The sequence below is a fragment of the Oncorhynchus tshawytscha genome, linkage group LG29, assembly GCF_018296145.1.
Source record: "Oncorhynchus tshawytscha isolate Ot180627B linkage group LG29, Otsh_v2.0, whole genome shotgun sequence".
Taxonomy (NCBI): domain Eukaryota; kingdom Metazoa; phylum Chordata; class Actinopteri; order Salmoniformes; family Salmonidae; genus Oncorhynchus; species Oncorhynchus tshawytscha.
Genome location: NC_056457.1, coordinates 9278605 through 9303178, shown reverse-complemented (window position 1 = coordinate 9303178; position 24574 = coordinate 9278605). Strand labels below are relative to the sequence as shown.

The window sequence follows — 24574 nt, the reverse complement described above, 5'->3', positions numbered from 1 at the left end:
TTGGGTCATCCTCAGTTTTTTCCTATCACAGCCATTAAACTCTAACTGTTTTAAAGTCACCATTGGCCTCATGGTGAAATCCCTGAGAGGTTTCCTTCCTTCAAATGTGTTAAGAAAGATGCCTGTATCTTAGTAGTGACTGTAAGGGGTGCATAACCGGTGCCAGGGAAGTCAGACGCAGGAGAGCAGAACTAAGTAATAGCCGAAGCAGTTTAATAGCAAAAACCAACGGCATAAAGAGTAACCAGACATCGTACAAAATCCATTGCGCACCAGTCAACATGTGCAAAAGCACTTACAATAAACAATCCCACACAAAGACACGGGGGGAACAGAGGGTTAAATACACATCAAGTAATTGAGGGAATTGAAACCAGGTGTGAGGAAAAACAAGATAAAACAGATGGAAAATGAAAAATGGATCGATGATGGCTAGAAGACCGGCGATGTCGACTGCCGAGTGCCGCCTGAACAAGGAGAGGAGCCGACTTCGGCGGAAGTCGTGACAGTACCCCCCCCCCGCCCTGCCCTTGACGCGCGGCTCCAGCAGCGCGCCAACGCCGACCTCGGGGACACCCCAGAAGGCGAGGTGCAGGGCGATCCGGACGGAGACGGTGGAACTCCCGCAGCATTGAAGGGTCCAACACGTTCTCCACCGTAACCCAGCACCTCTCCTTCGAACCGTACCCCTCCCACTCCACGAGGTACTGAAGGCCTCTCGCCCGATGCCTCGAATCCAGTATGGAGCGAACTGAGTATGCCGGGGCCCCCTCGATGTCCAGAGGGGGCGGAGGAACCTCCCGCACCTCAGAATCCTGGAACGGGCCAACCACCACCGGCCTGAGGAGAGACACATGGAACGAGGGGTTAATATGGTAATCAGGGGGAAGCTGTAACCTATAACAAACCTCGTTCACTCTCCTCAGGACTTTAAATGGCCCCACAAACTGCAGACCCAGCTTCCGGGCAGGGCAGGCGGAGGGGCAGGTTCTGGGTAGAGAGCCAGACCCGGTCCCCCGGTGCGAACACCGAGGCCTCATTGCGGTGACGGTCTGCCCTGGCTTTCTGGCGCAGCACGGCCCGCTGGAGGTGAACATGGGCGGCGTCCCATCTCTCCTCCGCACGCCTGAACCAGTCGTCCACCGCAGGAGCCTCGGTCTGACTCTGATGCCAAGGCGCCAGAACCGGCTGGTACCCCAGTACGCACTGGAAGGGGGAGAGGTTAGTGGAGGAGTGGCGGAGTGAGTTCTGACGCTACCCATTCCCCACACCGATCCTGTCAATACGATAGCAGAAACCTGCCCACATCCTGGTTCACTCTCTCCACCTGCCCATTACTCTCGGGATGAAACCAAGAGGTAAGGCCGATCGAGACCCCCAGACAATCCATGAACGCCTTCCAGACCTTCGAAGTGAACTGGGGACCTCGATCAGACACTATATCCTCAGGCACCCTGTAGTTCCGGAAGAAGTCCGCAATCCAATCCCAGGATGACCAGTGGAGGGGTGACATGTGGGCCCAACGGTTAGAGCTTCCCTCTCAGGTTCCGGTCATGGACAGCAGGCTGACGTCCTTGGCCAAGGTAGAACCAGTACTTCCCAACCATACAGTGCACCGCCCATCCCAGGGGCACTGGAGGGGAGCAGGGCTCTCGGGGCACACGTAACGCCTGCTCAATGTCCGTGTCCAGCTCCCACACTACCCAGCGCCACCAGGCAGGAGGCCAGGAGTGGGATCCATGGGCCGCTCCTCTGTGTCATACAGTCGGGGACAGGGCGTCTGGCTTCACGTTTTGGAAACCTGGTGTGAAGGGAAAAAAAAACAGGTGAAAAACATGCCCCACCTTGCCTGGTGAGAGTTCAGTCTCCTAGCTGCCCGGATGTACTCCAGATTGCAGTGGTCAGTCCAGATGAGAAAATGGTATTTAACCCCCTCATGCCAATGTCTCCACGCCATCAGAGCCTTGACGACAGCCAACAGCTCCCGGTCCCCCGCTTCTAAGTTTCACTCCACCGGGCTGAGCTTCGGTGGCGTACCCGACCGCTGAGAGAGCACGCGTCGACCTCCACTGTGAACGCAAAAGAGGGATCCGGATGATCCAGCATGGGAGCCGAGGTAAACAGAGCCCTCAGGTGACCAAAAGCCCTGTCCGCCTCAGCTGACCACTGCAAAAGTACCGGGCCCCCCCTTCAGCAATGAGGTAATGGGAGCCGCTACCTCACCAAAACCCAGAATAAACCTCCAGTAGTAATTGGCAAACCCTAGGAACCGCTGGACTTACTTTACTATGGTGGGAGTCGGCCAATTACGCACGGCTGAGATGCGGTCACTCCATCTCCACCTGAGGTGGAAATGCGGTACCCTAGGAAGGAGACGGACTGTTGGAAGAACAGGCATTTCTCAGCCTTGGTGTACAGATCATGCTCCAACAGTCGACCTAGCACCTTGCGCACCAGGGACACATGCTCGGGGGGTGTAGGGGGAGTATATTAGAATGTCATCAATATACACCACTACACCCTGCCCGTGCACGTCCCTGAAAATCTTGTCTACAAAGGCTTGGAAAACTGATGGAGCATGACGAGGTACTCATAATGCCCTGAGGTCGTACTGAATGCAGTCTTCCACTCGTCTCCCTCCCGGATACGCACCAGATTGTAAGCACTCCTGAGATCAAGTTTGGTGAAGAAGCGTGCTCCGTGCATTGACTCAATTGCCGGTGCGATAAAAGGTGGCGAGTAACTGTACTCGATAGTCAATACATGGGCGCAGACCTCCATCCTTCTTCAGAAAAAATAAACTTGAGGAGGCGGGTGAAGTGGAGGACCGAATGTACCCCTGACGCAGGGATTCGGAGACATATGTTTCCATAGCCACTGTCTCCGCCTGTGACAGGGGATACACGTGACTCCTGGGAAGTTCGGTGTCTACCAGGAGATTTATCGCAAAATCCCTCCATCGATGGGGTGGTAATTGAGTCGCCTTCTTTTTGGAGAAGGCGAGAACCAAATCGGAATATTTGGGGGGAATGCGCACGGAGGAGACCTGGTCTGGACTTTCCACCGTAGAAGCACCAACGGAAACCCGTAAACACCTCGCTGAGCACTCTCGCGACCACCCTGTGAGAGCCCTCCGTTGCCATGAAACAGTGGGGTCATGACAAGCTAACCAGGGTAGGCCTAGCACCATGGGAAACGCAGGAGAGTCAATGAGAAAGAGACTGATTCTCTCCGTGTGACCCCCTGCGTCACCATGCCCAGAGGAGTGGTGGCCTCCCTAGTCAACCCTGACCCTAATGGTCGACTATCTCAAGGCATGAACTGGGAAGGGCATATCCACAGGAACGATAGGGATCCGTAAACTATGGGGATAGAACCAACAGACCCCGATCTGGACGTCCGCGGTTAACCAGCAGGTTATCCAGCCGAATGAACAGGTCCACCAGCTGGTCGAATGTGAGGGTGGTGTCCCTGCAAGCTAACTCTCGACGGACTTCCTCGCGCAAACCACAGCGATAGTGGTCGAACAGGGCCCTGTCGTTCCATCCCACACCGACGGCCAGGGTCCGAAAGTCCAAAGCGAACTCCTGTGCGCTTCTTGTCCCCTGCCGCAGGTGGAAAAGACATTAACCCGCCACTCTACCCTCGGGTGGGTGGTCGAAGACTGCCCGGAAACAACGGGTGAACTCCTCAAAGTGGTCCATCACCGCATCTCTTTCCACCCACACGGCGTTGGCCCACTCCAGGGCTTTCCCTGAGAGGCATGAGACGAGGGCGGACACCCTTTCACGGCCCGAAGGTGCCAGGTGGATGGTTGCCAACATGTGCTCCAACTGCAGCAGGAAACCCTGGCAGCGGGCAGCCGTCCCGTCATACCCGGGGAGGGCGAGGCGAATCACACTGGAACCGGGTGCAGGGGTAGCGAGTAGTGGAGGCCCCTGTTGTGCTGGTGGAGGTACTGAAGGCACTCTCAGTTTCTCCCAGCGGTCCATAGCTTGGACGACGCGGTCCATGGCGGCGCTGAGATGGTGGAGCATTGCTGTGTGTTCCTGGACAAGCTCCTCGACCCCATACCAGGGGCACCTGCTCCTGCTGACTCTATATTCGGGTGTGGGATTCTGTAAGGGGTGCGTAACCGGTGGCAGGGAAGTCAGACGCAGGAGAGCAGAACTAAGTAATAGCCAAAGCAGTTTAATAGCAAAACCAACGGCATAAAGAGTAACAAGACATGGGTACAAAACCCGTTGCGCACCTGTCAACATGTGCACAAGCACTTACAATAAAAAATCCCACACATGGGGGGGACAGATGGTTAAATATTTGAGTGAATTGAAACCAGGTGTGAGGAAAAACAAAACAAAACACATGGAAAATGGATCGATGATGGCCAGAAGATCGGTGACGCCGAGCGCCGCCCGAACAAGGAGAGGATCCGACTTCGGCGGAAGTCGTGACAGTGACTGGGTGTATTGATACACCATCCAAAGTGTAATTAATAACTTCATCATGCTCAAAGGGGAATTCAATGTCGGCTTTTTTTTCTTTTTTACCAATCTACCAATAGGTGCCATTCTTTGCGAGACATTGGAAAACCTCCCTGATCTTTGAGGTTGAATCTGTGTTTGAAATTCACTGCTTGACTGAGGGACCTTACAGATAATTGTAGGTGTGGCGTACAGAGATGAAAAAAAAATCATGTTAAACACCGTTATTGCACACAGAGGGAGTCCATTTAGGCTTGCCATAACAAAGGTGTTGAATACATTTCAGATTCTTCATTTTTCATTAATTTGTAAATATTTTGAAATAAGAATTACACTTTGACATTATGGGGTACTGTGAGTAGGCCAGTGACAAAAATAATACTTATGTAAATGAGATATTTCTGTATTTAATTTTCAATAAATTAGCAAAAATGTCTAAAAGTATGTTTTCACTTTGTTATTATGTGTTGATGAGTGAGAAAAACAAAACAATTGAATACATTTTTAATTCAGGCTGTAACACAACTAAATGGGGGGGGGGGAAATCAAGGGGTATGAATACTTGCTGAAGCCAATGTCTACGCTCCGAATTAAGATTCAAAGATGCCTACAGAAAGAATGTATATGTTTCACAAGTTTGGACATCACAGTACAGCACAGTAGAGAACAGCACAGTAGAGTTAAATACAATTCAATCATTTTAAATCCTGGATGTAAACCAACAAAATGTTTAAAAAGTCAAGGAGTGTGAATACTTTCTGAAAGCAATGTATTTAACAAAACTGAGGGAGATTTGACTGTAATTCTGTTAACAGTCATTGCATCTACACAGTTCTTCCATTATTTGTTTTTATGAAATGATCTGCGTAAATAGTTCAAAGTAGTCCTTGGGCATAGAGTTCTATGGTTTTGTCACATTTGTTGTATGGAGGAGACCAAGGCGCAACGTGATATGCATACATTCTTCTTTAATTCAGAAAGAACACTGAAAAAGCTAACAAAATAACCAAACAAACCGTGACGCTAAATATGAGAAATGCAGACAGGCAACTAAACATAGAATAAGATCCCACAAATACCTTATGGAAAAATGGCTACCTAAATATGGTCCCCAATCAGAGACAACGATAGACAGCTGCCTCTGATTAGGAACCAATTCAGGCCACCATAGACCTACATATACATAGACTTACAAAACCCCCTAGATATACTAAAAACCCTAGACAATACAAAAACTAACATACCCACCCTAGTCACACCCTGACCTGACCAAAATAATAAAGAAAACTAAGGAAACTAAGGTCAGGGCGTGACAGGTTTTTAAAACTTTGAAATAAAATGGTTTTGGTTTCACATAAAGAACCAGTCAAAAGATTGGACACATCTACTCAATTCATGGGTTTTTAAAAACTTTTTTTGTTGAATAATTGTGAAGACATCAAAACGATGAAATCATGTATTAAAAAAACAAAAGTGTTAAACAAATCAAAATATGTTTCAGATTTTAGATTCTTCAAAGTAGCAACCCTTTGCTTTGATGACAGCTTTTCACACTCTTGACGATCCCAACTAGCTTCCCCTGGAATGCTTTTCCAACAGTCTTGAAGGAGTTCCCACATATGCTGAGCACAACCCCACTTTTGCGCAGCTGATGCTGGCTATTTAATTGGGAATTAAAGGGGAAGCGCCCTATTGGAAGGGGAAGCGCCCTATTGGAAGTAGAAGCACAGACGGTTCAGACAAATTCAGGGCCGTCACAGTATGTACATGTCTTTACTCATGCTGAACAAATGTGCCTTATTTTTTGAAAACCTTTCCCAATAACAACACATTCCGTATGTAGGCCCTTGGTATATCTCTTAATTTAGTTTGAGAAAGGATAAGGGATTGGTTTAGAGATGGCTGAGAAATGTGTAAGTCAGGTAAGTATTGATAAAATCAAATCTGATTTTGTGTCCCCATTTAAACCCTTTGAAAAACCACTTCACAATGGCCTATGAACTTTAAACGGTTTAGGGTATCAAAGACATTACCACGGTGAACCATGTTAACTTTGGCATTGATATCTTAAAAAAGAAGGCAAATATTAAAGATTCACTTTTTGGACTATGTAACGCTAATGCTTAAAATAATCATAACAAATCTGACTAAGTTAGATTCACTCTAAACTTGGTTTTTGGACTCATCACAATAATAATCATAGATATATTTTATATAGCGCTTGTCATTACAAAGAGAATCTCAAAGACGCTGTAAAAAAAATTAATGTAGAGATTTGGCAGGTCTTGGATGATGGTATTTCACAGCTTCTGATGATAAGGTGTTGTTCAGCCAGTCAGACAAATCAACAATCTGATTTTACATGTCCATTTAAACCACTGTAAATCCACTCCACAGTGGCCTATCAACTTGAAACTTGTCATCGCCATCATGGACATCACTAAGATTAACCACATTGAATTTGGCATTGATATATAAAAAAAGGAAACCATTCACAACTCATTATTTGCATATGTAACACTGATGCTCAAAATCATCTGCAATCCTCATCTCCTCCTTTAGACTCATGATTGCACAAAGGAAGACAGTTCCTACATGATAGGCTTGCTTTGTTATCCAACTGATCTGGTGTCCTTTCGGTCATCCTGTGAACCCCGTTCATTGCTGCTCGCAGCTATATTTATCTAGTGTTTCAATTGATGCTTTCTCTTTAAGTAAACAAACAATGTTAGTTGTTGTTCAGCTTTGACTTCCCTGGCCTTTGTGTGTGTGACTAAATGAGAGACAATAATAACACCATGTGTATTGAGAGCATATATATTGAATAGATACAGTATGTAACAGCAACATACAGGCCAGGATTGTGGATACCGGATGGAACTAGGTCAGACTGAAGAACATCTCAGCTGAGGATGTCCAAGGTTAGGAGGGTATGCTATTCTTCAGAGACAGAAACCCACACACTCAAATGGAAATTCACACATACATTGACACGGGTACATCCATCCACCCACCCACCCACACACAATATTATGCACAGACCTACTAACACATTGTGACATGAAACCACACACTGACAACCTTATTGTATGTTGGCTAGGCTGTCTGTTACATACAGTAATGGTGTCAATGCAACCCAACTAGGGCTCCACAGCAGATTAATGCATAACAAGCAGGCCTGTGACCTCAAAGGGCAGGGGCAGCCAAGCACTAAATTAACTGCTTGTTTTAGCCTCTCGGAGGCTAGCTTAAGGATCAGTGCTTACCCTCAACCAGAAGGGAGAGGACAGCTCTCACTATCTGCATCCGTAATGACACCCTTACTGTAAATAGTGCACTACTTTAGACAAGGGCCCAAAGGGCTCTGGTCAAAATAAGTGCAATATGGAGGGTATATGCTGACATTTGTTACGCATCCACTGAGTGAGAAGGACATTTGAATTCTAAGAGGTATCTTATGAATAAAATTAAAGGACTTAGCCACTTGAAGTTTATCCATTGGCCTATGATGTGTGACCAATAGCAAGGCTCTGTGATTTCAGGGTTAATGTTGGAGATAGAGGGTGTGAAAACAACTGAATACATAGATGGCACCCTATTCCCTATATAGTGCACTACTTTTCACCAGAGCCAAGCACTATGGGAATTAGGGTGCCATTTCGGACCTATTCTGGGCCCTGTACGTGGGAACGCAGGTTTCAGGTTGGGAAGAACACCTGATCATTTGTCACTGTCTTACATCGTATCACACCCTGCACATTCCTCCCAATTACCACCCTCTATAGTAGGCGGCAAGGTGAGAATAAGCTGCATTGTATTCGCAACCTGCAGTATCCAACGGTTTCTGTGAATAAACTACTGTGTAACTGTGCTGATGACATCACTTGACAAAAAAAAAACACCTTTCACCAAATACATATGAATTAAAAAAGGAGACAGGATCCTAGAATGTTAACATCAACATAACACACCATACAGATGTATACTAGCCTATAATAAACATTGATAGCCTATCAGATGTACACAATGTGGCATATTGATGTTAATTATTGTGAGTAGCCAATTGTTAACCTAGAGTAGGATGTTGTTGAATTTAAAGACAATATTTTGCCAATCATAGGTTAAACATAGACAGGTGCAGTATTATAATAAGGCCTGCTTTTTTTTTACGTGTCCATAAGATAATAACACTTAGCATTTTGCAGTCTGTATTGTCATACATTTTCACACATCACCTTGCTGACCAACAGGTGAGAACAATGGCATCACTAAGTCTAGGCATCACAGTGTCTGCAGCCAACACTCAGTATGCATGCTTGCTTTGCTTATATTAAGGCTCCAAACACATAGTATACATCATGGGATATAATATTACATTAGTAAATATAAAACTCCCACCGAGTCCCCCAGTCCAGACACTGAAGGTATGACTGCAAGCCGTCACTTTTTGGCAGCCTGAAACACATCACATTTTTCCCGCTGATCTAATCCGCTCTCGTGACTCACTCTCACCCATATTCATTCATTGCCATGGTTTTGACCAAGGCCACTCCTCCTTGCACCGTCAGAGGCATCCAAACACTTGTTCACAATTACCTATATTAGCCTGTATATTACCGCTGCATCATGCATCCTGAAATTGACCATGTTGTGCCTGATATGTCGCATTTACACCGATTGCCAGGTCTCTTTATGCATTTTGCATGAATGTGATTATATTTCTATGGCTACAACTACATTGACGTTTAAATCAGGGTGTAATCTACGCAATCCTTTTTTTTCTCAGATCGAACCTCGTGAATTCAATTGCTGCAGTGCAGCTATCCATCCATTGAAACACATTATCAATGTCATGCATGAACATCAGTGATCAACATGCATAACAGGTGGCGTTGATAAACGAATGTGGTGAGGGGATTTCGGTTCCCGCTGTGTTGTGTCACCTTTATCAGAAAACAGGCTAATGAATTTTTAAAAAATAGGTCATATCTGTCCACATGGATAGGCTATAACGAGGTAAACAAACGTATATATAGGCCTATCATGCAAGGTAGCCTCTGTCTATCTATTTCTCAACAAGGACAAAGTTTATTTCAATCTTGAATCTGGGCATTCTTAATTTTGGTCAATGCTACTTGCGATCATATGGCAAAGGTAGACTATAATAACTCAAAAGGAGAAGTTGAATTGATAATCGATCACTTACACGAGATCAATGGGCGCCGGATGACTGCCAGCTACAGACTCCAAACAGAGCGCTCTCCCAGACACACAACGTGGGAGGATGCGTTCAGATACGTGTACAAGGGTAAACTTCCTCCAGATATGTCTCTCAGATACTTTGACTGCCTTGCCTTCGGGTTATTTTCCCTACGCAGCGGTTGCAGCAGGGACCGTAGAAGAGTCACGAGATTTGGATTACAGTGAGAGGGCGCAGACCCGCTGAGGTGAGACTTTACGTATAGTGATTCTCCTGCCAATTTCAAAAAAATATCTGGGTAGCATAAAACTGGAAAGATAGCCAGGCGCACCTTGTTCTCGGTGTCTCTGTCATGCAACGCGGTGAGATCCAGCTGCTGATTCCATCCTCTTGTCAGCACCTGGGCATGCTGTGAGATAGCCAATCAGAGAGCCTCAAGCCGACACCGGTACTCGAGGAGGCAGCGCGAGCCCTGCTACCGCAGAATTAACTCGCGCGGGGCGTTCATTCATAACGCTACTGGCACTCTGTTGAGATGTGCGTGCAGATACAAAGGCATGGTAAACTAATTAGACATGCAGTATCTCTCTGTCTCTCTTGGTGCCCGCTGGATCAAAGAACTCAATTAACACGAAATGAATATACAATTCTGCTGTGTAGGCTGGATGGTGAGCTGATAACGTTCATTGGACTTTGCTTTTGAAATCAGGGAGCGCAGTGCATATTCTCCATTCAAATTCAAATTAAGCCTGTTCTTTAAAGACCCTCTTTCTTTCTAGTTTACCATTCTGCCATGCATGCAACCCCGAACAAACTGATGAGTAGGCTATAGAAAATTTGAAACATTCATGTTATGCAAATGTGGGTAGAAGTAATTTAGAAGTTCAACAACTCAGTCTGTTCAAGCCAACCCCCAATGATAAATAACTGAGTCTTTACCAACCAAAACCTCATAAATCTGGATAAACATGAACATTCTACTATTTGGCCTCATCAAGTGGGGAGCAGAGTTAGTGTGTCAACATAGATTTTTCCCTCTGCTCTGAAAACATCACCATCTCAGCATAATCAATCGTTGTTCCTGCTGAATCAGGGCTTGGCACATAAACCCTCAGCAATGGATTGCGAAGCAGGGTGGGGGGTGAGCAGTGGCTGGGGTGGTGTGCAGAGATCTGGACAGAAGCCACAAAGGAGCCTAAGGAGAAGGTGGAGGCTTTGTCTCTTTATCAACGCTTGATCTGCTAGGAAAGTGCTGAGGAGAGAGCAATGTAGTGGAGAAAAAGAAGAAGACAGCAAAGCACTTTTGATTTCAGCATAGAGAACAGCATGAATAAGATCCAGCCCATTTCCTCCTCCACTCTCTGACACTCACGACAGACAGCTATGGTGCCGTACACAGATTAGATGTCCCTGTGGGGACCTCTGGGGCTTTTTCGTCACTCTCTGTGTTCAAACTAGTATTACAGACTTTCAACACAAATGAAGAGTACTACACACAATCAAATAGGTTAACGCTGACAAAAAAATACTGTGCTGTGAATGGAAGCCTATCCCGGACCTCCAAATGAAGGAAGTGGAGTGACGGAACTTTCTATTTCATCCCAGATATACAGTGGGTTCCTGTCTATACCTGTATGCTTATGTTCCCTCTGAGGCAAGACTAAACTGTAAAAACACCAAACCAAGGGTGCAGATTACTTCATCTTATTTATGAATACAAATATTTTCATATGTTTAAACAACATGTAAATGCAATATATCATGATGTGCGCACGCAATTAAAAGTAATAACTGTCTAAAAATATACCGTTCACATTCATATTTTGCGTTGGATCTCTTCTTCATATCAAATTGAACAGAAGAACTCACAATTAATCACTAGCATTGTAGAAGTCCTTCATGTAGGCCTGAACCCCTATGACTCATCAGGACTAGTCATTGTGAAGATCTTTAAAGGATCCACAATTAATGTGTCCCAAAAATCACTTGTCTGGGACAGAGCGTCTTTATTACAGCCACTTTATTACATTCTCAGAAATACTTCATATTAGCTTCCAGTGAGTGTATGAAAAAAATTGCAGCTAATGAAGCGAACGGGAAGAGATAATAAAGTTCATTAACTTCTATTGAATACCATCTACTTTATTTCCTTTGAGGACCAACTACAGTCGTTATCATGACATTAGCATTTGAATAATGAACACCAGATTGTCACCATCAGCATTCTGTCATTACAATGGTTGTTAGGCCGTGATATACAAATCCAAATGGATTAATTGACATGGAGAATCTTTCACAGTGTACGGATACAAATCTGCTCATTCCATTACTAACTACAACAGGGGGTTTACTGGTACATCAAGGTGCCTCATGCTAGAGCAGGGATTGTCAACTGGTGGCCCACGGGGCCAAATACGTCCCACCCCACGGCTGAATTTATTTTGCCCCTCAAAGTTGAGACGCAAAATTATTTTAATTTAGGAAATCTATTCCCAAGTGTTTCCACTCATAAATAGAGCAACTAGCTCTCTGTCTCAATTCAGAATAAGACGTTCATCCATGTTTCCCAAATGTTACATTTTGAAGTTGAGTGTTTAAGGTCAAGTTTATACATTAACTCAGTGTTTTTAAGGTTAGGGATGAGTTTAGGCATTAACTAAAATATTTTAAGGATTAAAATTAAAACTGTAAATTGCTGGATTTGAACTTGCAACCTTTGGAATCAGAGGAAGAGTAAAGTTTAGGCATTAACTCTGAAATCTCTATTTTAAATATATTTTAAAAAGATGTGTGCATAGACACTACCGTTCAAAGGTTTGGGATCAGTTAGTCAACAGGACAATGACCCAACACACCTCCAGGCTGTGTAAGGGCTATTTGACCAGCAAGGAGAGTGCTGCATCAGATGACCTGACCTCCACAATCACCCAACCTCAACCCAATTGAGATGGTTTGTGATGAGTTGGACCATAGAGTGAAGGAAAAGCAGCCAACAAGTGCTCAGCATATGTGGGAACTCCTTCAAGACTGTTGGAAAAGCATCCCTATTGAAGCTGGTTGATAGAATGTCAAGAGTGTGCAAAGCTGTCATCAAAGCAAAGGGTGGCTACTTTGAAGAATCTTAATAGAATCTATTTGTTTAACACTTTTATTTGGTTGCTGCATGATTCTATATGTGTTATTTCATAGTTTTGATATCTTCACTAGTATTCTACAATGTATAAAAACCCTTGAATGAGTAGGTGTGTCCAAACTTTTGACTGGAAATGTATGTACGGTTAGGGTTAAGGTTTGGGATAGGCTTAAAACAAAAATGAAATAAAGAGACATACAGAATGTGATCGTGGACCAATGTAATCACGGTTTGAAATGTTTATGTTTTTGTCAAATACAATGTCTGTTAAGGCTTCTTGCATCAAATTAGCTATCCACTCAAGAAAAAAATACCATATCAATTGTCACTTTAATCCTAAACTTTTGTCTGACAGCATGACTGCGTGGCGGCTGTTCAGTGGTGCACATTAACACAGATGAGTGACACATGCGTTACAAACTTTTAAGATCAATTTGAAACCTAACAGTGCCTTTTCCATTGTTTTGTTCATTACCTAAGTAACCATTAACCATTGTTGGCCATTCATGTTATCAATCACATTGCCCTCTCACCCGGTATGATGTACAGTGTGTACAAGTCATGTCCTCTGTCAGATGTCTCCATCGATATCTTCACTTTCCTAGTTGATGTTGACATAATCTCAGATACAACAGAATGCGTACTAATGCTTATGTAACGCACTCTTTGGAGGGTTCAGAGAGTGGAACATCAATCATCAACATCCAATCCCCTTAAAAACTGTGAACAATAAAACACATGGATCATACCAGGTGAGAGGGTGATGTGATTGATAACATGAATGGTCATCAGTGGTTGAATCCTCAAGAGTCTATTGACACACCAGTGCGTCAATCTAAGTAGCATAATACTAAAAATCCCCATCAAAATCGATCAATTTAAGCTAGAGATACACATGGGCTGCGTGTCAACCCATCGCATCCGCCTATGTGGGTATCCCGCATCTGCGGTGGAAGGTGGCCGAGCTAGAGCGGTGTTTGTCAGACCATGAGACATCCCCAAAATCAGTCTTCTCACGGAAACGTCTGTAGCGTCCGAACAGTTTGGCCTTCAGTCTATGGAAAGATGAGATTCTCGTGATGGTGTTCTCCGTTTTGCTCTACGACCCCCACAAGCCCCATCGGTGGTACGTCTGAAGTCGGTACCACCGATGTGCCAACTTCTGTCTGTAGCGTCATGGAACTCGTCTGAAGGTAACCGGTACCAGTTTAAAAAAGTAGAAAGGGTAGTTTTGTGCCAACAACAGAAATGGGGTTAAGTGGGTGTCCAAAAAACACAAATATTTCCTTAGCTTTCTTATTTCTCCTAGATAAAGGAAAGACACTTCAAAACCATATTCCTAATGATTTATTTTTCAATTTATGAATGTGTTATTCAACGCGTTTCTATGGGCTATAGTAGTAAAGGCCAAATTCTATATTTATGTATTTTTTTGATACCTACAGGGATCCTAAAATTCAAAATCAAATAGATAAATTATCCATGGTATGGCCATCTAAAAACAATAGCTTTAGTAGACCCCCCCCCCGCTAAAGGCTTAGACTTTTAGAAGTGAATGATCACTTATGGTTATCAATGTTTAATGGTTCCTTGTGGATCAGCAAATCTATCTAATCATCTATCTAATCATGCTGAGTCACTGCAGCCTGAAGCTCAGCTTCAGACCATCGGCAGATGAATACTGTTAAGCAGATCTAAAGCAGAATTGCAACAAGCTCCTCGGCATACACATCACAGACAAACTGAATTGGTCCACTCACACAGACAGCATCGTGAAGAAGGCGCAGCAGCGCCTCTTCAACCTCAGGAGGCTGAAGAAATTCGGCTTGTCACCAAAAGCACTCACAAACTTCTACAGATGCACAATCGAGAGCATCCTGGCGGGCTGTATCACCGCCTGGTACGGCAACTGCTCCGCCCACAACTGTAAGGCTCTCCAGAGGGTAGTGAGGTCTGCACAACGCATCACCGGGGGCAAACTACCTGCCCTCCAGGACACCTACACCACCCAATGTTACAGGAAGGCCATAAAGATCATCAAGGACATCAACCACCCGAGCCACTGCCTGTTCACCCCGCTATCATCCAGAAGGCGAGGTCAGTACAGGTGCATCAAAGCTGGGACCGAGAGACTGAAAAACAGCTTCTATCTCAAGGCCATCAGACTGTTAAACAGCCACCACTAACATTGAGTGGCTGCTGCCAACACACTGACACTGACACTGACTCAACTCCAGCCACTTTAATAATGGGAATTGATGGGAAATTATGTAAATATATCACTAGCCACTTTAAACAATGCTACCTTATATAATGTTACTTACCCTACATTATTCATCTCATATGCATACGTATATACTGTACTCTATATCATCGACTGCATCCTTATGTAATACATGTATCACTAGCCACTTTAACTATGCCACTTTGTTTACATACTCATCTCATATGTATATACTGTACTCAATACCATCTACTGTATCTTGCCTATGCTGCTCTGTACCATCACTCATTCATATATCCTTATGTACATATTCTTTATCCCCTTACACTGTGTATAAGACAGTAGTTTTGGAATTGTTAGTTAGATTACTTGTTGGTTATTACTGCATTGTCGGAACTAGAAGCACAAGCATTTCGCTACACTCGCATTAACATCTGCTAACCATGTGTATGTGACAAATAAAATTAGATTTGATTTGATTTGATACATGGAAGAAAGGGAACATGTTTCCCGACCAACGTTGCATTATTTGGCCCTTCTCTTTCAATACCGGTATCAAATTAACTTCTCTGACAACTTTCTGTGGCTTAAGTACTCTGTGTGTCCAAAGAGGCTGCTTATTACAGGTGTTTTTCCAGCATTCAGCGAGGAACATAGGACTCATTACTGGTACATGTACTGTCACACCCTGACCTTAGTATTCTTTGTTTTCCTTGTTATTTTGGTTAGGTCAGGGTGTGACATGGGTGATGTATGTGTTTTACCTTGTCTAGGGGTTTTTGTATGTTTATGGGGCTGTTTCCTTTCTAGGTATAGTGTATGTCTGTGGTTGCCTAGATTGGTTCTCAATTAGAGGCAGCTGTCTATCGTTGTCTCTGATTGGGAACCATATTTAGGCAGCCATATTCTGTGGGTACTTTGTGGGTGATTGTTTCCTGTGTCAGTGTTTGTGCCACACGGGACTGTTTCGGTTATTCGTGGTTTGGTTTATTCATTAAAAACAACTATGGACACCTACCACGCTGCGTATTGGTCCGATCCCTGCTACACCTCCTCTTCAGCCGTGACAAGTACAGCGTGTGCTGTTCTTTAAACACACACCAATGCACCAGTATCACTTACAGTCACAGTAATCTTCAACCATAATGAGTATAGGTCTACATGTCCTACCTTTTTTAAAGCATGTTTGTGCCCGATAGGGATTTTCCCAGCACGAGAGCTCTCTTAGGCCCACTGGGGAACAGTGTGATAACTAGGCACAATAACGTTTATTGTCCCTCTCTCCCCATCACATGCCTCCTGCAGAAGGAGTAGCAGTAATGTGCGTGTGCACGTGCACGTGTGTGTGCAGTGTGCAGCGACATTCAGAACTCTTGTTTGTCAGGGAATAGATTAGCTTCACAGTGGAATGCTGGCATTTGAGGGACTTTTTTCAGGGGGGGTGCTTTAAACGCTGTGTGAACTCTCTTCGTCGAAATGTCACACTTGTAACAATTGAATGGGTCAATGGATCGCAACTGCATTGACAGCGAGGCAGAATTGATGTATGAATCCTAAACGGGTCTTTTCAGGGGATCGTTTGTTACAGTTATTCTTCATAATGGTTGGCTATTTGTTAGTGTTGTTACTTCTTACAGGAAATCGAACAATTAGCTCCTTTGTTACGAGCTGTAGGTACCTGAAGTAAGACAGAGGCTGTCATGTAAATGAAACACTGTGTTCTGATTTCTATGCACACACAAATTGTCTAGAAGTATGTTGAGGCAGATGTTTGCTTTTTGCAATACATTTAGACATTTTTTCAACTATTCAACTAACTCTATGAAGTATTTTTCCGCCAGCCTGAGAGAGAGTCACTCAGCTCCAGGTGTATCCGATAACTTTAGAGTGCAACAGCTTTTCCACCTGGGCTAGTCCATGGGCTTTTCCTGGGCTTTTCCACCTGGGCTAGGGTAAAGGGAATCCAGAGTGCCTCAGCCCATTTGTTTATCTCCTCTGCCATAACAAAACTCTCCTGACTTATTTCCTGGGCCTACATTCCTGCCCAGGATTTGGGGGAGATTACCATTCTGCTGCCGACGCCTCTGTAAGATTTGAATCGCACTGGTACCTATTATGACTGAACAGTGTGTTGCTGGCAGCGCTTACAAGCAGCTAGCTGCTTGACTCTAGGTAGGGACAAGCAGAACAAGCAGGGTTACTGTCTGTGTGCTTGCCTTTACCTTTCACACCGAAAGATCAAGGCGGTGGCTCGCTTATCTGGTTTTATGTGACAGGAGGAATACTCTCTAGTACTGCAATACAGAGTTCAACTTCAGTTAATGATTGGTTGACTTTGGAAAGAGTTTTAAAAGGTGGTTTTCAACTCGCTTCCACACAGTCACGATGAAGTTGACACGGCATATCTCTGTGTTTGTGATCGCACAGTTATGTATCATAGGGAGTGTAAACTGTGGAAACATATTAGTTTGGAATACTGAAGGCAGTCACTGGATCAACCTCAAGCCTATACTGGAGACTCTGATTGACAGAGGACACAGTGTTACAGTGCTGGTGCAGAGTGCCTCCAGGTGTATCCGATAACTTTAGAGTGCAACAGCTTTTCCACCTGGGCTAGTCCATATTCTCCCACCTGTGAGCCATTATCCATCTGATCCTGTTTTTTGATCCCAGCTGTGAGCATTCTCCACCATCATTCTCCTGTTTTCCTCCCCTCTCCTCCTCACTATCAGGCTGAAGCAATTCCCGGTCACACAGTTTCCTGCCAGGGAAGTTAAAGCAGGTTGTCACGTTCTGACCTTAGTTCCTTTATTTTGTCTTTGTTTTAGTATGGTCAGGGTGTGAGTTGGGGTGGGCAGTCTATGTTCCTTTTTCTATAATTTGGGATTTCTGTGTTTGGCCTGGTATGGTTCTCAATCAGAGGCAGCTGTCAATCGTTGTCCCTGATTGAGAACCATACTTAGGTAGCCTGGTTTCACTTTTGGGTGGGTGGGTGTTTATTTTCTGTTCTGTGTTGGTATTTCACCGTTCAGGACTGTTTCGGTTTTCGTTTGTATCATTCACTTTGTTGTTTTGTATTCTTTAGTGTTCAGTTTAATAAACTACAATGGACACTTACCACGCTGCCCATTGGTCCGATCTCTCCTACTCCTCCCCAGAGGAGGAAGAAAAAACCCGTGACACAGGTAGAGTTGCAATCTCACCTGTCACGTTGCAGCTGCTACCTCATCCTGCCTGCAATTCACTGTCTGTGCGTGTCAATGCAACCATGTTAATATCCTCTTATTTAATGCACTCTTATGTATCTTATATTTTGTAAATGTCTGCTAATAATGTCAGTAAATCAATATCACAGAATCCACCAAACCACCATGCAAATGCATAGAAAACCCTAATCTACTTTTGACCAGGGCCCATCGAGCTCTCATCAAAAGTAGTGCTCTATAAAGGGAATAGGGTGCCATTTGGGGCAAATCCAGAGTGCCTCAGCCCATTTGTTTATCTCCTCTGCCATAACAAAACTCTCCTGACTTATTTCCTGGGCCTACATTCCTGCCCAGGATTTGGGGGAGATTACCATTCTGCTGCCGACGCCTCTGTAAGATTTGAATCGCACTGGTACCTATTATGACTGAACAGTGTGTTGCTGGCAGCGCTTACAAGCAGCTAGCTGCTTGACTCTAGGTAGGGACAAGCAGAACAAGCAGGGTTACTGTCTGTGTGCTTGCCTTTACCTTTCACACCGAAAGATCAAGGCGGTGGCTCGCTTATCTGGTTTTATGTGACAGGAGGAATACTCTCTAGTACTGCAATACAGAGTCCAACTTCAATTAATGATTGGTTGACTTTGGAAAGAGTTTTAAAAGGTGGTTTTCAACTCGCTTCCACACAGTCACGATGAAGTTGACACGGCATATCTCTGTGTTTGTGATCGCACAGTTATGTATCATAGGGAGTGTAAACTGTGGAAACATATTAGTTTGGCATACTGAAGGCAGTCACTGGATCAACCTCAAGCCTATACTGGAGACTCTGATTGACAGAGGACACAGTGTTACAGTGCTGGTGCAGAGTGCCTCTGTATACATGGACCCCACGGAAAAGGCTCGCTTCAGCTACGAACCATTTAACGTCTCCATCTCAATGCAACAGATGAACGATTTCTTTGAGGAGTTCATCCACTTTCACATGTACGAGATAGACCACCTGAGCTACTTACAGATCCATTGGAAGGGGTATCATATTGTAAAAAGAGATTTAAAGTTTTCCATCCAGATATGTGACGGACTGCTGAGGTCAGAGACCGTCATGAGGAGACTGAGAGAGGCCAAGTATGATGTTCTGTTATCTGACCCAATCTACCCCTGCAGTGACCTGGTGGCTGAGGATCTGGGCATTCCTTTGGTCTACACCCTGCGTTTCTCTATTGCCCACATATGGGAGAGGCTCTGTGGGCAGCTGCCTTCTCCACCATCCTTTGTCCCTGGTGCCATGATCAGGTTAACCGACGAAATGAGCTTCACTGAAAGACTGTTGAACTTCCTCTTCTATGCGTCCCAGGACATGATGGCATACGGTTATTGGCAAGACATAGACGCCTACTACAGTGAGATTCGAGGGAAGCCATCGACCTATTGTGAGGTGATGGGCCAAGCTGACTTGTGGCTGATCCGGACATACTGGGACTTTGACTACCCTCGTCCTCTCCTCCCTAACTTCAAGTTTGTGGGGGGAATCCACTGCAAGCCTGCCAAGCCCTTACCAGAGGACATGGAGGAGTTTGTGCAGAGCTCTGGAGATGACGGCATTGTGGTGTTCACCCTCGGCTCCATGATCAAGAACCTCACCACAGAGAAAGGGAACATGATCGCCTCAGCCCTGGGGCAGATTCCCCAGAAGGTCCTGTGGAGGCTCAGTGGGGAGAAGCCTGAGACCCTGGCCCCCAACACCAGAGTCTTGGACTGGATCCCGCAGAACGACCTGCTGGGTCACCCCAAGACCAGAGCCTTCATCACCCACGGTGGAACCAACGGCATCTATGAGGCCATCTATCACGGAGTCCCCATGGTGGGAATTCCTATGTTCGCTGACCAGCCAGACAACATGGTCCACATGAAGGCCAAGGGGGCCGCGGTCATCATGAACTTCAACACCATGAAAACCCAGGATCTGGTGGATGGACTCAACACTGTGATCAACGAGCCGTCGTATAAGGAGAACGCCTTGAGGTTGTCCAGGATCCACCATGACAGGCCCATCAGTCCCAAGGATGAGGCAGTGTTCTGGATAGAGTTCACCATGAGGAATAAAGGTGCCAAGCACCTGAGGGTCCAGGCCCACGAGCTCACCTGGTACCAGTACCACAGCCTGGACGTGTTCGCTTTCCTACTAGCCATCGTGATGCTGCTCACCCTCCTCTTCATCAAAACATGCCTCTTCTGTGTCCGGCGGTGCTGTTATGGAGCAAAGTCTAAACGGAAGACAGAGTGACAGGTTCAACACCAGGAAACTTCCATATTTTTCTGTCCTTAAATGTCTTTCTCCTTGTAAAGTGTTGAGACCAGGCTTTATAGTCTTACACTGTACATTTTTCTCAGATTACTCAGTTCATTTCCATTTGACTTTATCCCTTTCTTGATGTTATTGAAATTGATAGGCTTGATCTTAATAGAATTAAGTAATGGCTTAAAATGTCCTTCTGTAACATTGTCTGGAATTCTTGTCATTTTTAAGTAACCTATTACAACTCAAGATCCTTGCACAACAGACACAAGAGAAAACAATAGATTTTACGGAAAGAGAGAGGGCAGTTGAGAGGGAAAGAAAATAAACAGACATCAGAGAGGTGGGAGTGGGAAAGACCACAATAAATGGGACTCAATGAGCCGGCGAACACTGCACTAATACACCAAGTTGCTCAATTAGACACAAGAAATCCCCCCCACACTGAGTCATCATATAGACTTGGCCATGCTGACAGTCTCAGACTGGACAGTGTGTTTTGTGTCGGGTTTGAAACCGCAGTATCTGGTGGCAGGGCTAAAATTGAACATTGACCCGGCAAACAAGTCTCTGACCTTTGAATAGAGTTATAAACTTCAGCTGGTGACATTTGGAATTTCTGCCTCGAGGTGGGATACTGGCCTTTGTGTGTGCGCGTGCGCTTCTACGTGTCCTATTTCCTACTCATGTGTGAATTGTAAATGTGTGGGTTTTTTTTGCACCTCCCAACTCCCCCTGAGTTACTTTCGGAGAATGGGGTCACTGCCAGGGTCTGCCATAATGGAGCAATTAGGGTTAAGTGCCTTGTTCAAATGCACATCCGACAGATTTTTTCACCTTGTCTGGAATTTGAACTAGCGACCTTTCGGTTACTGGCCCAATGCTCTAATCGCTAGGCGCACCTGCAGCCTATGTGTGTGTGTGTGTATGTGTGTATGTGTGTGTTCGCAGCATGTTCACAACAACAAGAGGGAAATTCTGACCTGTATTGAGTAGCATGAACCGGGATTAACCTCTGTGTCCAGTTTTTATTCAGCCGCAAGACCTAGAATGAGTCAGAAGTTTAGAAAGCCTAAAATCCATACTCTAATCTTTGACATACTCTAGCTATAGAAAACCCCTTCCACTCGTTGAGCCCACGTGAGGGTAAACCCTCCTCAGAAGACCTCTAATGATTTCCTGTATCAAAACATTAAAAACTACGATTCTGAAAGAGCTCACATTCAGGAGGTATTGATTTGAATGAGTAATCCTCTTCGCTAAGCCCTTAATAATGTGCGTACTAAGCAGCCCACAGGCTTGACTAATGCAGAGGGAAGCTCACCAGCACACCTCTCACACCACTTTCTATCATCTCCGGCAGCTCGTCTGCTGCTTCCGATTCCATTGAACATAATTGCCTGTGTTGATGATTGAGTAGGTGGAGATGGAGCACACTGCATACTAAAGATGACTAATTGCCTAAGTGGCACTGGAACTGTCGGGAAGGGCGTCAACAACAACAAAAAAACATTAAAACATACAGTGACTCACTCCAAGTAGAAATGTTGAGCCGTTGGCTACACTTGAAAAAAAAGAAACACATAATTGTTTGGCTATTATGTGAGCCTCTTAATCAGGGAGACCAGCGTCACATTCTGCATTTTACATATAGTACTTCAATTATATTTATTACAGCGCATACGGTATTGAGTACCACAGTATGAGTCATAAAACCCGGAGATGTTTCCAATAATTTTTTCACCATTCATTTTTCCATCTGGTAATTTAGAACTACTTCATATAAGGCCTGCTTCGTGTAGGCTTACCCTGGCGTGACGTTTTGATAACTGCGCAAATCCCTCGGACAAGGTAACTATTATCAATAATAAGCTTTGCACTTGTTTGTTGTTGTCAATTGAGGCGAATATATTGTTAAAACTCACCTTGTCCGAGAGAGAATTACACGGCTATCAAAATGTCACCTCAAGGTAAGCCTACACCATACACACAATTTATTAGATGTCCTGTGAAAAATGATGTGAAAAAGGAATGGCGGGTCCTGAGTTTACCAAACGTTAGGAACATCCTCCTAATATTGAGTTGCTCCTCAAGGTGTCGAAAGAGTTCCACAGGGATGCTGACCCATGTTGACTCCAATGCTTCCCACAGTTGTGTCATGTTGGCTGGATGTCCTTTGGGTGGTGAACCATTCTTGGTACACACGTGAAAATGTTAAGCGCAAAAGAAAAACAGCAGTGCTGCAGTTCTTGAAACAAAACCGGTGTGCCCTAGTACCTACTACCATACCAAAGGCACTTAAATATTTTGTCTTGCCCATTCACCCTCTAAATGGCACACGTACACAATCCATGTCTCAATTGTCTCAAGGCTTAAACATCCTTCCTTTAACCTGTCTCCTCCCCTTCATATTCACTGATTGAAGTGGATTTAACAAGTGACATCAATAAGGGATCATAGCTTTCGCCTGGATTCACCTGGTCAGTATGTCATGGAAAGAGCAGGTGTTCTTAATGTTTTGTACAGTCAGTGTAGTGTATACTGTATATACGGTATAGCGTTTCCAGGGAGGACGGGAGGAGGCCATTCCCCCAGTTACAGATAATTAACTAGTGCTAATAAGGCCCTCACCACTTTAATGAGTCAAAATATAGTGGCTGAGGACATTCCTGCTCATTCCACCCATTTAACCAAACAACTATCTGCCTCCTGGTTACAGCCCACTCACAGCTCAACTATGGTCATTAAAGTAATGAGAGACGGCACAGGCTTAATGACTTGCTACCCGGATGGTTTGGTTTTGTCGGTCAAAAACACTGTGTTGTCAGTAGGGCGTTTTTCACAACCACCTTCGGAAACTGACGGGGAAACTGACAAAACGTAGGGAACCTAAGAAAGGAAAAACGGGTTGTTGTCACAGTGGACCACAAGTGTGCACTGAGTGACTCAGTGGTGAATGACGCTCGCAAGTGGTCATTCAGAGATAGGCACATGGCTGAGTTGAGCTTCGTAACAACTCCCATGGTTTTACTACAACAGGGTCTGTTTCCCCTCCGTGGAAACGACAACACATCGAGAGTCTCCCCAGGTTTCCAGACTTAGTCAGAGGAAGGCTATTGGTAGTCAGAGGAAAGTGCCCCCCTAACCCACCTCACTGTGTTTATTTCACATATTTGAATGAGTGACAGTAAATTTGCCAAGTACCACACAGTTCGCCTGCCAATATTACTTCAGCCACAGCTGTTTGCTAACACACTCTTTGTGTGGCTAGCGCCACACAACATTTCAATGATAGGCTCAAATCAAGCGCAACACTTTGTCATTACCCATTACCCATACAAACAAGCAACTAGCCCAAGAGTAGAGTCTGCGATCAGGGGCTTATGTGCCAACAGCTCCTTGTTTACAGATAGAATACCGGAGAAACGTGCAATTCATACATCTGGGAAACTTATGTATCTCTCCGTCTAATGATGTCCATTCATTTTTAGAACTCCATGGGAAAACTGAATATAAATATGGAGAATTCTTGGGCGGCAGTAGGAACTGTGTGCTGCTGACGAATTCGTAACAGGTTGCCTTGTCATCTACGGGCTGTTGATTTTCATCCAGATCTCTGCCAAACTGTTTCTTAACAGTCCTCCAACAGCTGCTCCCACTCATCCACGGAGCAAGAGGCAGGTACACTTAACAAACCACGCGAATTCAACATGGTTAATCAAACTGATTCAACGTTCGAAAAAAAAAAATCCTCTGTCCTGTTTTGAAATAATGCAACTAATGTGCAGTATCCATATTAGGACAGCTTCAGTCTCAGGAGGACTATTCTCCGAGGGGAATATTCTTCTTCTAAGGAATAGTCTTATTCTAAGCAGACACAAACTATCGAATAAAGATACAGTAGAATACCATGTTGTTTAAAATAGATGGGACCAGGAAACTACGCTTTTTTAGCATGCAGATGGCGTACTGTATTAGACTATATGACAGACAGTTTTGGTTCAGCTCTGAAATGGAACACACACACAGAC

At 44.6% G+C, this 24574-nt stretch overlaps 1 protein-coding gene across 1 annotated transcript; it reads left to right on the top strand.

Moving 5' to 3' along the window:
• Positions 1-17377: 17377 nt before the first annotated feature.
• On the top strand, positions 17378-20750 carry LOC112227989 (UDP-glucuronosyltransferase 2A1). Its single transcript, XM_024393061.2, has 2 exons — positions 17378-17594; positions 19107-20750. Exons 1-2 carry the CDS (start codon positions 17427-17429, stop codon positions 20529-20531), a joined length of 1593 nt encoding a protein of 530 aa, XP_024248829.1. The 5' UTR covers positions 17378-17426; the 3' UTR covers positions 20532-20750.
• The last annotated feature ends 3824 nt before the right edge of the window (positions 20751-24574 follow it).